This window comes from Vitis riparia, chromosome 8 (genome assembly GCF_004353265.1).
Source record: "Vitis riparia cultivar Riparia Gloire de Montpellier isolate 1030 chromosome 8, EGFV_Vit.rip_1.0, whole genome shotgun sequence".
NCBI lineage: Eukaryota > Viridiplantae > Streptophyta > Magnoliopsida > Vitales > Vitaceae > Vitis > Vitis riparia.
The window spans coordinates 17,482,196-17,496,343 of record NC_048438.1 but is presented as its reverse complement, the minus strand read 5'-3'; the positions used below and the strand labels follow the sequence as shown (position 1 = coordinate 17,496,343).

The window sequence follows — 14,148 nt, the reverse complement described above, 5'->3', positions numbered from 1 at the left end:
AACATAATTTCCAACTGTCATTACAATCGAATCAGTAACCCCCACCATATCTACCCTAACTATAGGTTCCGTATCATTATCATAACTTTGCATATACATAAGGGAAGATGTGTTCTCTTCTACTATTTGTTGACTTAGACCTAGACTTTCAACATGCATTGGGGTAGTAAAGCTACTAGGCATGGGGTGATAATCAATGGAAGAAGTTTGAGAATACATTTCAATAGAATTTGGAGGAGGAGATTGTGCGACAATAGTAAACATTATGCTCACATCACCATTATTTCGAATAGACAAAGGGACATAATTAACAGTACCCTACCATTTGGAAAGGGAACTAGATATCAGAACACCATATTTAACTTGGTGTAAGTACGATTAATATTCAGAGCATGACATAATTTTGTTTCTAACTCATCAAATGTTATCATACTATTGATTAAAACATCTTTCTTAGGAGGACGATTATAACATACCCCAAATTTACAATCAATAATTTCACCCCTAGTATAACACAACACTGTGGTGTAACCGTCCATTATCAAACCTATTCAAAAGATCAACAAAGAAGTATCATCATCAATAAACTTTATGATAATAATTGATATACAATATGTATTTTGCAAATTTATTTTACTAATATTATGGTGCATTGTCCGTTACAATATATTTCTTTTCTTTTTTAAAATGGATATTTAAATGTATATAATATAACATTTTAAATGTACATTTACATATTATATAAGATAAGACCAACTCTCAGATAATGTTCTACTTATATTTCTTATATTTTAATATTTTTTAAATAATATTATATGCAAAAAAATAATTTAATACTAACAACCATTACTAAATTTATTTATTTTATTTTATTATATATTCTAACATTTTACAATTATATCTTTCTTTTCTTTTTTAAAATGGATATTGAAATGTATATAATATTTTAATATTTAAATATATATTATATACCTTTAATACTCACCGTTACTATTTTATATTATACATAATTACTTATATATATATATATATATTATACATTAAAATATCCATTTAAATAAATCAAATAATTTTTTAGTTTTATTTCTACTTTTATTTATTTTTTTATTTTGATCTCTCAATATCTTACAAGAATTTTTTCAATAATTTAAGACTAATATTATTTTTTATAAAATATAGAAGGTAGATTCATAATTTGGGATAATTTTTTACTTATATTTCTTATATTTTAATATTTTTTAAATAATATTATATGCAAAAAAATAATTAAACACTAACAACCATTACTAAATTTATTTATTTTATTTTATTATATATTCTAATATTTTACAATTATATCTTTCTTTTCTTTTTTAAAATGGATATTTAAATGTATATAATATTTTAATATTTTAATACATATTATATATACATTTAATACTCACGGTTATATTTTATATTATACACAATTACTTTTTAAATGAATGAATTAATTTATCTTTATATAATGATAATTTACAACAAATAATATTCTAACAAAATTACCATAAATCCAATAAATTAAAAAAAAATACATATAACAATAAATATCTATCATGTATTACACAATAAATATAAAATAAAGGCAAAAATATTACCTACAAATAAAATAATATATATTTTATTTTTTGAATGATTTAATCTATTTAAAATAATAATTTCCAATAAATATTATTCAAACAAATATTACATAATCCAAATAAATTTAAAAACGTATATAATAATAAAAACTATACATTATAAAATAACTTGAAATAAAAATAAAGCAAAAATATTACCTTATAAACAGCGTGAGTGTCAAAGAAAAAAGAGGAGATATGCTTAGAAGTATACCAAAGAGAACGATGGATATAGATGGAAGTGATGAAGGTGAAAAACTGATAAGTGAAAAATTGAGTTTCAAGTGTGGAAGATGGAGAAAATAAAAAGTGAAAAAGTTTGAAGGTGAAAATGAGAATGAAGAAGGTAATTTATAATGTATGAGAAGTTGGAAAAAGGTAGGATGAGTGTTGTGTGTATGTGGAGTATAACAGTCAAATTAGTGGAGTATAATAGTCAAATTGGCGGAATATTAGATGAGTGAAAATGACAACACATGCAATAGGTAAGATTCTCCTATACCTATGGGCTAGCGATGAGAGAGTAGCAAACGGTCTTCAAATTTGTGTGATGAAGTATAATAGGTTATAAGAGTTATGACAACACATGAAATTTTAACTTAAAATATTAATATTTTTAACTTTAAAATTTATATAATATAATTAATTTTAAAATTAAAACAAAACAAAATTATTTATTTTGTAAATAATTATTTAATAAATTAATAACAAATTTGTTTTTTAAAACTCATTTTTTCATATAAATTGATAATAGTTTTTTTTAATTGCAAAGTGAAAAAAAAAAAACAATAGATAAATATTATTTATCTTATATTAAATTTAGTAAATTAAATTAATTAATTTTATAATATATATTTATAATAATTATACGTGTATAATTAAATTTTTTAATTTTAAAATGGATTTATAATATATTTTTATATTAAATTGTATTATTTGTTTTTATAATATGAAGATAATTAAATATATTAAAATATATAAAAGTTTGAAATTTGGGTGGTGAAGAGATGATTTCCTGGGGTAGTAATTTTTAATTTTTTTTTTTAGAAATCGTGTTTTCATAAGACGATTTCCAAGTTGACAAAAAAACCAATTCTTCTTCTTTTCTTTCTGGCAAAAATTGTTATAAGTTTAAAATTATTTTTCCTATTGAGAATAATTTTTTATCCGATGATAGGGTTTCTCTTTCTGGTAATTATACTTTAAAAACAACAGCAGACAATGAGTGTAATCAAGTGATTTTCAAAGAAAGAAGGGGTCGGCAGAGAGGCACCAAACTCCTCAAAATTCATTAGTGACATAATTAAATGTACCCTAGGAGTCAATGGCAGTGATGGCTTGGCTTTATAAAACAAAGACTCAGACCCACCACCCACAAAAATCAATGCATACTAAGACCATTCCACACTTCAAACAAAATTGAATGAAGGGCAACGATCAATTTCTTTGACCCATACCTTAAATGAACCGCATGATTATGGACCGATCACCATATTTTGTTAATAATATTATTTGAATCTTTAAATTACCAACGACCATCACCATCAATGTGTCATTGCGTGTTCCCCATTTTCCTCAACTACCTTATTTTGATTTTTTTTTTTCCCCTGTTTTAACATATCCAAAGATATTCTGTGTGCTTGGGTTGAAGGTCTGGAGCCTGGAGCCCTTGATCTCACCAGCTAGCAGTTACTCTATTTACGAGGAGGCCCTGGTCATTCGTTGCTGCATTTTGCCCGATTCATGCTTTTAGCCTTATTTTTATTATAATTAATTAAAAATTTTCTTTTCATCTCTTAAAAATTCAATTATTTGGAAAATTAATAAAAATTAGAGAAATTTAACGAATTATATTTATGTGTTTTCTTTTTCCTAATTTGTTTGATAAATTGAGTACCTTTTTATAAATAAACTCCGTTTAATTATCTAAACTATAGATTCAAAGATTGAAATCTAAGTTTCAATTAAAACCTAATTTCTCAGACTCCATTCCAAAATCCGAAAATTCACCGAAACAGTGGGCTTCCACGAATTGCTTTTATTAAAATTAGAGGCAAATTTACAGGTGCTCACTCCAAAACCATTCCTTATATATTTACAAAAATCATATCATTTCAACATTTATATCAAATGAGCGGAGGAAAAATAAAATCCAAAATCCAATACGCCGAAAACTCTAGTTTTTTTACTTTCTACCTTAAAAAGGTGGGGGTGAGGCGTCAGCCCAACAACCATTTAAGCTGAGGCGGGTCCCGCATGCTGCCAATCACGACCGCAATCAACTTCCTTTGGTGGGGCCATCGCACGTCGTCTCCATATGAAATCCCGATCCAACGACTCTGATTTTGCCACGTCTACTTCCATATCGCCTATCCACGAATCGGATCTCCTACCGGATGCGAATCGCTGCACCCCTCCCAGAGTGGGAGGCTCCGACTCCGGTTCGCTTGTGTGCATCTCCCGTGCTCTGGCTGTGAAGCTGTTTCTTGGAGATGACTGTTTTGGCGGCTCCGGAACTCCCTTGATTGGCTTTGCTCGGCCACCGGTCCGGAATATCGACTTAAGGTTCTTCCAGAATCCACCTTTTTTATGTTTTCCGGATTTTGATCTTATCATCTTTGCTTCCGCTGCCGCCGTCGCCATCTCCGCCGGCGATTTCATTGACCGTTGTCGGTTTCTTAATCGACGGCTTCGGTCCTTCTTCGATCTCACTCTTCCCATACAAGAAACCTTCGGCGACGACGGTTCCGCCATCGGAACCGCAGATTTCCCTGTAGGCTCGGTCCGTTTCAGGAACAGTCGCGTATTTGACGCTCGACAGTTCCGCCGGATCTTCGCATCAGTATAGCAAGGTTTCTGTGGCTTCGGCAACCCAATGATCGAAGCCTTAGACTTCAAATTCAAAGAAAATCGCTGAGAAGAAGAATTCGAATGGGAATTGTGATTGGGATTCAAGTTAGTGGAAGTGGAGTTTCCTTTGGTGGATTCTTTTCGCTCGTAGAACGCGTTCCGATCGAACCAATCGAGTTCAGCGTCTTTGGAAATACAGAAAGATTCTGGCGGGAAATCAGGAGCAACTTCTGGGAGATCTGTTCCTTCTGGTGCAACATCGCCATCTGCTAGTGTTTCACAAGCGATCTTCCGGTCACAACCACCGCCGCCGCAGACTGAAACTAGGGTTTCTAGATCTACCTGTGGCATCCTACTCTGGCTTGGAGAGAGAAAGTCCAGAAAGAGAGAGGGAGAGTAGATGGTATGAAGGTGGTGCCGTGGTGGTATGAATGGGATGGGAGACTTTAAAAAGGAAGTGCGTTTGTTTCGCAAGAAAATAAAAAAATAAAAATATATATAAAAACATAAAAAGGACAGGAATGGAAATGTGAAAATGGAAAGAGAGGAAATATAGAATTTTTGGAGGGAGTTTTAACTTGTTGACTCGTGCCCGGTGGTTTTCAGAGAAAGAGAGAGATTAAAAAGATTGGGACGCTTTTGTCAAAAGAGTACAAATCACTTCTTTGCGTCACGTTCCCTAACTGACCGGCTTCCTCCTCTTTTGGCTCCCAGCCACACTCCCATTTTAGCTCACCACGCACCACACGCCCTCACCCTTGTATTCTCAATTAAAGGATCCGATCACTAGATCCAATTCTACTTCAATTTTATTTTTCCAATATGCTTAACTTCCTGCCAAAGCATTACAGTTAGTTATTTGTGGTACGAAAATTAGTCAGGGATTTGGATCTGGTCTTCACCCTACTAACTAACTCACCAACTCCCCATTTTTCAGCCAACTGCTTCGCTTTCACCTCGTAACAACATACAAATTATCACGCCTAAAGTCTTCGAACATCCCACAAAACCAACCACCACATCAATTTAATTCGCCTTCCAATTTTTTTTTTTGTAAAATGATTATCTCAGGACCTAAACATATTCAACAACTTGATTCTATATTGCCCCATAAGTGTTTGTAAGAAGGCCTAATACTTTGCTCCCATTATTGGCACAGAGTCGTCTTTCACGACATGGTGTCCATTTGGAGGCACCGCCTTGTTCCAAATAATAAAAACCAAATAATCAAACACGCATCATTATGCCAATTGAATAATTGAAGTCTGATTGAGGTCCCCCATTCGATTTTAATTCATATTAGCTATATCTTGCCCCCTGAAATTGTTTAAATGAAAATCTTTCTAACCCAAAAAGAAAAAAAGAAGGGGCATTTGAAGAAATTCATGACAACAAAGTCCACTTGCTCACATGGTGACTGTCCAGAATTTGATGGAAGAGTGAGTAGTGTGAGGTGAGATTGTGAGAGAGGCTTAGGGGGAGATGGAGGAAAAATAGAACGAACGGAAAACATGGAAACATGATGTGTGAAGGAATCAGTACGAGCCAAGGACAGCATATGAGGGAGGATTCAATCTCATCTCCCTCAAGAAATCTTGTCAGCTTTGTATCTTTGCTTCCCCCCATCATCTGCGCCCACATATGCATACATTGTCATCCTTTTTACTTAACATGGAAACAAAAAGGAACACTCCCTTTCCATTATTGCTCTCCCTTTTGCCCATCCGGATGGTGATTACGCATTATAGTAGCTTTAAAAATGGCCTATGGGGGCCCATCACCACCACACCGTATATGGAGCACAGGGCATGGTTGCATGGTTTTCTGTTTTCACTTTTCATTTTTCATTCCTCCCTCTCGTTCTCATCGTCTCCCCCCATTCTCAAATACTTCGTTACCCATTTTTACTATGGGTATAATCGCACCTACCAAAACGAGGTGCTCCCCAGTCCCAGTCGTGTATATAATGGTGAGTCCAAATAATGTGGGTGTTAGAAAAAGGGATAAACGAGAGACATGGGGACAGAACTGGTCCTCTTGTCAACCTGCAATGTATAAATATATAGAGGGTTCAATTGATGACCGGATTTAGTCTAATGGGAATAAGTTTGACATTTGTGGTTCACGTGAAAATGAAATCATTCCATTTTTAATTCACAACCAATGCCAAAAGGTTCATTTTTAACTGGGATTTGAAATCATGCCTTGCTCTTCTTGGTCTTGTGGTTTTTACTTTTTACATTATGCAAAGCAGAGTCAAACTCTGGTAATCCATTTGTAATGAATTCTACACATATTATGACATCTTTAATAAGAAAGGATAGATCATATGATTTATACACAAGTAATCTTTTAATCTCAAATTGGGTATTCAGAAAATTAGGCAATCCATTGTTTTGCTTTTGATTTGTCCAACTCCTGGAAATGAACTCATGTTGGAATTCAAAATTTTAGGACTTGTTTGATAACTATTTTCAAAAATAGTTTTTAAAAATTATTTTTTAATATTTTATAAAAAAAAATTTATTTGAAAACCTAAAATATTTTAAACTTATTTTAAATATTTTTAAAAATAATTTTTATATCTAGTATTTTATTTTTAATCATTATACACATATATAATTATTTTTTTAAACATTAAAAGAAAAAAAGTGAAAATAATATAAAACAAAACAATTTTATTTTTTTGTTTTGAAGAAAGAAAACTATTCTCCAAAATAATTATCAAACAAACCCTCGTGCTTCTATAATATTTTATATTTATAAAGTTTAGTTCCATTAGGATTTAAAAAGAGAAAATATATAAAAAAAAAAATTAGAAATTCTAAAGACTTGCCTTATTAAAAATTACTTTAAACAATTTGGCATCCCAAAATTTCTAAATAATTTTTTTAAATATTATTTTTAATATAAATCTTTAAAATATTTTATATTTTATATTTTATATAAAAATTAATAAATATATTCAATATCAAAATATACCTTTTTTGTTTTCAGCATTTAAATTAGTAATAAAGTCTGTATAAAGAGTAGAATATATTACATCAAAGGTATAAATTACTTCATATCTTTGAAAAACAATTTTATAAAAATTTAGAAATTAAGATGGTAACTTTTTTATATTCTAATTTTTTTAAACAATTAAAATTTTTTTTAATATGAACCTTTAAAAAAATTTATACCTTATATAAAAATTATCACAATTTTTTATTTTAAAAATAGAAAACAAATGTGAATATTTAATCATTTTAATTGTAATTAAAATTAAGATGCTTAATATAAGTGAATTTTTATTTTTATTTTTTCAAAAAAAAATTTTAATAGAAGAATGTACCATGTCATACTTGTAGGGAACTCCCCTAAGCGGACATGTGGTAGACCACCCTGACCTCACAAGGTACCCCTTTAATGGACACGTGACAAGTCCTACTCTCTGTTCGGACGTCTAGTCCGAACCTAGTAATTGTACTTTAAGGACCCTTGAGCATATTTTGCCGGCACTCGATAGAACATCCTCAGGTCTCTTCAGGCGACCTACTATGCCCTGCCCTGTATATGCTTGTAGAATGAAAGGACAAGTGAGACGACAAGTCGTCCCACCAACAATCTTTATCAACCGCCTGTGGGATAATGATTGCTCTACCACCTTCTAAGTAATCATTATGACTACGGAAGTCAAAGAGCCTCCCCATCTTCGATTTGATAAGGCTTCAAACACTATAAAAGGCTCGTGATGACTCAATTGAGAGGGGAAGTAAGCATTCATTAAAAAAACCTCATAAGACCAATATGCTTTATCGCCAATCTGACAAAAGTTTCAAAGGGTATGTCGGACCACCTGCTCAAACATTTTTTGAAGGAGGGTGGAAGAAAGCATCGCTCTCAGTTGAGGGGATGAAAACATTGAGGAGCTATAGTCTTCCCCGCATCAACAATACTTGTAAAAACTAATATATATGGGAAAGTTAATTAAAAGCTTGAAATAAAAAAATGAAAAATAAAAAATAAAAATAAATAATTAAAAAAAAAAAGGCTGAATTGAGATTTGCCACCTTGGAACCGCGTGACTGTACCGCAGCGCTGTTACACAGTTCATGTGACGAGCTTGGCGTGGAGTGGACCAAAATCAAGCCGAGCCAAAAAAAAATTGAAGGAAAAAAACAAATAAATAAAAGTGATGTGTGAATATAAAGAAACAAAAAAGGTGGGGCCCAAAGGAAGAATAGTCAAAACCACGTTAAAGTAAGGAGAGGTGGAGACGAAGCCTTTCCTTTGGTTTCTAGTGGCGCCAACCTCAACAAAAGCCGCCGCCAAAAAAGGTATTCTACGTTAGCCATGATGAATCTCTCTTTGTTGTGGTTCCAGAACCTAACCTTTTTTCTTTTTTTGTTCTAGAACCGAACCTTTTTTTTTGGGGGCACAAAACGTGGTTACAAGCTTTATGAATTTTATTATCCCTCATGTTCCGGAACATGTTAAATTTTGTGTTGTTTTGTTTATGATAACACCTTTTGGAGATTTTTTTTCTCTTTTCCATCCACTAAGGTAGTAGGAGGAGGTGAAGAAGCATGAGTAACTTGCCGGTGGAAAACAGTTTTTTTTTTTGGTTATTTAGAATAAAATTTATTTGTAATTTAAAATATATATATATATATATATAGATATTAAAAAAATTGTTGGAAAAATATATTTTTAATGTTTTGATTTTTTCCATTTTTTTTTTCAAATTATAAATAGTCTTATTTAATTTTTTTTAAATTTAATTTGATTTTGTTACACTATTTTAATGTTTGTACTCATAGATGGGAATTAATTTGTTTACACTATTTTTTATTTTTTAATTGGATGATTAAATAATAGATTACAATTTAAATGCATGAAAAAGAATCTAGGTGTCATCCCAATGCAAGGTTACAATTCTATCTTCTGAATGTCAATAAAAAAATTAGTTTGAAATTAAACTAGTATTTAATAAATTAACTTAATAATTTAAAGTGATTTAATAATTTAATTTAATATATTAAATAAATTAAATATATTTTAAGTAATAAAAAATAATTAATTTATTCTTAAATTCATATTTTTATTTTATCTTTTTACCTTTATTTGTTCTATTTATTTTTATGATCTTTTTATTATTTTATAATTTCTATTGTTATTTAATTAATTTTATCATAATTATAATTTATGAGGATAAATATATCAAATTAATAATTTATAATAAATTTTAAATTAGCCTTATTAAATAATTTTAATACTTAAAATAAAAATTAAGTATTAAATTTTAAATCAAATATAATTTAACTTAAAATTAATGGAAGTTACTCATAAATAAAAGTGTAATGATTTTATTATGGTACATATTGAGAGAGTTAGGTGACTATTCAAGGAAATTGATCAAATTTTCAGACGTAAGCTGTTTGAACTTGTCTCAAAAGAGAAAAAAATAATAATAATTTCTAAATAATTTGCCAACTAAAATTTGCCACATAGCTTAAGAAATAGGGAAGACAAAATGTGATTAGAGAATGGTCAAACTCATACAACCATCCCAAGCTGGAAACAGGGAGCAAAGAGAGTCAGAAACAGTGCGATTAAATCAGACGGCGATGCCCACTCAATCAAATCCGGAATCCTGGATGCGTGAATTTTGTTCTATACATAAAGTCTTAATCCATCCACTTGATGTCACCTTCAATAATTGTCCTAACCACAGGGCCCACCAGGCAATTACATTTCGTCTCTAAGCTAAATTGGTCTTGTATTCTTTTTATATTTAATAATTCAGATTCCATTTTTATTTAATCTAACAAGTGAAAAAGGCAGTCTAGCATGGTTACATTAAATGTAGCAACTATGACTAAGCATAATCATTGTATTTATTCCATCTACTAAAAATCACATTCAATGGTTGGTATACCCAAAGTTTTAAAATAATTGCATTTTGATAAAAGTGAAACCCGAAACCCTAACACTAGAAGGTTCTATTCGATTAATAGGATAAAACAAAGTGGAGGGTTCTATTCCATCATTTGCACGTAGATGAAATATATTTAGTTTGAATTGAAATTAAAAAATATGTTCAAAATCAAGCTAGAGGATCTTGGAAGAAAATTCATAAAATCATTTTGTTTGGCATTTTATTTATTTATTTTACTTTTGGGCCAATGGGTTGGATCAGGGGCACGGGTAGCCAGGGCGATGTGGCCCAATGGTGCAGGGTCCTCCGCATGAAAAGGGGCTTCGTTGAAGAAGAGACACGTGGCTCTATCACACCGGCAATGGCTGACCCACAAGCGCACAGATCACGAGCGTAACAGCGCTCAACCATGCATCCATCCATCACCTAATTCATTTATCACTGGCTGATTTTATTCCATTTTTCATGAGAGTGGGTATCATATAATTGAAATCCTGTTGACCAAGGGGCCACGCCCATTGGACTTGGACCCAACAGTAGCGGTTGACTATTACCTCATCTTCAATTCGATCAGGAGGTATTCCCCAAAAATATGAAAAAATAAAAAATAATGAAGTTAGGCCGAATTCACCCCAAAACCCAGATTATAAACTGCATACCCTTGTGTCTTTTTTGGGCCGAATTCATCCCAAAGCCCATATTATAAAGTGAACACGTGTCTAGTGTGCCTGTGGCTGGCCCATTAGAACGTAAAAGTCTAATTTGATTCGTGGAAAATTTTATCGTTTGTTTTATAACTGTTTTTAAGAATATTTTTTTTTGTTTTTAAAAATAAAAAATAAGATATTTTTAGAAAATAACTTTTAATCATTTTTATTTTTATTTTTTTTATGATTGTTTTATAAAATAATTATATAAAAATATATAAAATAATGCATGAATATAAAAATTATTTTTAAAATATATTTAAAAATATTAAAAATAGGTTAAAAGTATTTCATGCTCAAAAACAGATTTTTGTTTCATAAAAAAATAATATTTTAAAATTTATTTTAAAAATAGTTATTAAATAATATAAAAAACACAATGAGAAAGAAAGTGTAGTAAAAAAATAAAAGAAAAAAAATTAAAGTGAATAAATTATTTTTATATGTTTTTGGGTACGTGAGAATACGACTCCTTAATACAATTTAAGTCCATAAAAGTAAATTGATATAGCAAGAAGGGGCGGTTTTGTAAGGGTTTTGAACTGAACGGTCAAAACTAAAGATTTTACAAAGAGAGGGGTCATAATCGAATTACTAAAAATGTCCATGTTATTCGAAATTTTCCGACCGTTGCCGTCCGTTGCAGACATGGTAACGGTTAAAGATTCAAACTAGAGTCCCACAATGTGGAAATACAAAGCACAAGAAGACACAAACCGGAGAAACCTCACACATCAATGGGCTGTGCTTCGTCAAAACTGTTCAGGAAAGATCTCCAACAAGAAATTCTGGACAAGAATGGCGAGTGCCTCAACCATGTGGTGTCTCTCACTTCTAGCACATATGGGGCTCTCAAACTAGACAACGACCTACCCAACAAAGAATCTGTTGCAGAACCGAAGAGGTCCCCTCCGAGGGAAGAAGCTGAGGTCATTAATGCTTGGGAGCTCATGGAAGGTCTCGAAGACGGAATACCCATTGCGGTTCCAGTCAAGAAAAGCCCCAAATCACTTGGTTTTCTTCGGGGATTTGGGGATATCGATGCGAGAAGCCCTTTGAAGTTCTTGAATCAGATTGCTTCTCCGAAGAGGATTAAGAGGTCTGGAGGGAAAGAGAATAAGCAACGAGCAAATGGGTTCGGAGGCGGCGGGGGAAGGTCAGATTGTAGCCCAAAACTGGCTTTGAGAGACTCTACTCCTTCGGAGAATATCAAAAGAGTGGTGCCGACTTTGAGAGTTCCTGTCAAGAGGACTCCGGTGGGCGATGCGAAAGCTGATAATTTTGAAAGCGGAAGGGGGCCTTCATTGCGCAGGATGAGTTTGAGTCCCTTGTTCGATCCAGAGCTTCTTGCATCATTTGAGAAAGAATTGTCTGAAGAGAAGGAACAGATCAAGAAGATAGTTTCTCCGATACCCAAAGTTCAGAAACTGAGGAATTCTCGAGATTGTGAATCTATTATGGATCTTTTTGAGAAAAAATGTCCACCAGGCGGGGCAAATGCAGTTGTCATTTACACGACCACGTTGCGGGGAATCAGGAAAACCTTTGAGGATTGCAACCATGTTCGTTCCATTTTGGAATCACACCATATTCACATGTTTGAACGTGATATATCAATGGATTCGGGGTTAAAGGAAGAATTGAGAGGGTTAATGGGGACAAAGGAAGTAAAAGTTCCACTTGTGTTTGTGAAGGGGAGGTTGATTGGGGGAGCTGATGAAGTGGTCAAATTGGAGGAGGAAGGGAAATTGGATATTATGTTTGATGGGGTTCCAAGGGCACTCGCTGGGTGCCAAGGGTGTGCTGGAGTTAGGTTTGTTATGTGCATGGCCTGCAATGGAAGTTGTAAGCTTTTGGATGAGGATCAGAAGAAGATGGTGAAATGTAGTGAGTGCAATGAGAATGGGTTGATTCAGTGCCCTATTTGTTGCTAACTTTAAATTAACTTTTGTCGTTGATTTGGATTTCAGATTTAGCTATCTTTGTTTTCTCTCTAGTGGAGATAGACGTATGAGTCTCTCAAGGTACTCTTTCTATGGGAAGTGGGGTTCTAAGGAGGGTTGTAGGCCCTCCTACATGTTAATTTTATTTGTATCCTTTTGTGTCTGGATATTTGTTCTATTCGTTATTATATTTCCTTTTTAACCCACTGATTACGAAAATGTAACCTCCCTTTCTATTCATCTTGACCTCGAAATTTATAGCTGATGCAGATTTGGCTTTGGAGTGTTTGATTTTTGGAAGTTAAAAGCTCATATTTTGCTTCTCTAGTATTTTGGTGTTTGTGTGGTTACATATCAATCAGGGATACAGATTATTCACCCAATATTTTCCTTTCCGAATTCTGTTTCTTTTCAGGACAGTTTCACTCCCATGAAAAATTTTCCTTGTAGGGAAGATAAGTTGCAAACAAAAGGAGTCCAATCAACTTGCACTTTTTTTTATCAAAAATCTTTGTTAGGTCTCTCTGCCTTGGATCCTCTTCCCCTATCTGGATTGAATTTAGTAGCTCACCCTTTTCTCCTTTGATAATGCTACTTGTGCTGATATATAATATGCCACATCATTCAGGGTTACCAGTTATTCACCTGGGATATGCTCTGTGGCAGCCTCCTTTCTCAAATCTGTCTTCTCAATTCAGGATGGTTCATTGTGTGTTTCAATGGAAGTGTTTTACTAACACCATTCAAATTAAAAGGAAACCGATCTTCAGTCTCTCTTGATGCATACTTCTTATTCTGGTTCTCTGTTTCGGTATTCAAAATGCAAGGACAGGGAGGAATGAAGAAAGAAATGTATCATGGAACTTTTTGTTTGCAGCATGTGTATGTTCCAGGCCTACAAAATGTTTCAATCAACGTTCTGATTATGGCTGTCAAACAGGCAGTGCAGAGCCTTGCCAGCTTCTGGTGATATGCTTTGCATGATTTTCTTCATATGCATACGAGTTATTATGATATTTTGTTCTTAAAAAGCAAGAAACAATAACTATATCCAATTATTTCTTATAAATATCCATCCATAAAAACATAAG

At 32.5% G+C, this 14,148-nt stretch overlaps 2 protein-coding genes across 2 annotated transcripts; one reads left to right on the top strand and one right to left on the bottom strand.

Moving 5' to 3' along the window:
* Positions 1 to 3,642: 3,642 nt before the first annotated feature.
* On the bottom strand, positions 3,643 to 4,932 carry LOC117919665. Its single transcript, XM_034836882.1, has one exon. The coding sequence runs from the start codon at positions 4,836 to 4,838 to the stop codon at positions 3,873 to 3,875; it is 966 nt and encodes a 321-aa protein (XP_034692773.1). The 5' UTR covers positions 4,839 to 4,932; the 3' UTR covers positions 3,643 to 3,872.
* Positions 4,933 to 11,814: 6,882 nt separating this feature from the next.
* On the top strand, positions 11,815 to 13,357 carry LOC117920049 (uncharacterized protein At5g39865). The gene has a single exon (XM_034837400.1). It carries the CDS (start codon positions 11,852 to 11,854, stop codon positions 13,046 to 13,048), a length of 1,197 nt encoding a protein of 398 aa, XP_034693291.1. The 5' UTR covers positions 11,815 to 11,851; the 3' UTR covers positions 13,049 to 13,357.
* The last annotated feature ends 791 nt before the right edge of the window (positions 13,358 to 14,148 follow it).

What these genes read in the sequence shown, in the direction of transcription:
- LOC117919665 (XM_034836882.1), bottom strand. Translation starts at nt 4,838, where the DNA reads ATGCCACAGGTAGATCTAGAAACCCTAGTTTCAGTCTGCGGCGGCGGT.
- LOC117920049 (XM_034837400.1), top strand. Translation starts at nt 11,852, where the DNA reads ATGGGCTGTGCTTCGTCAAAACTGTTCAGGAAAGATCTCCAACAAGAA.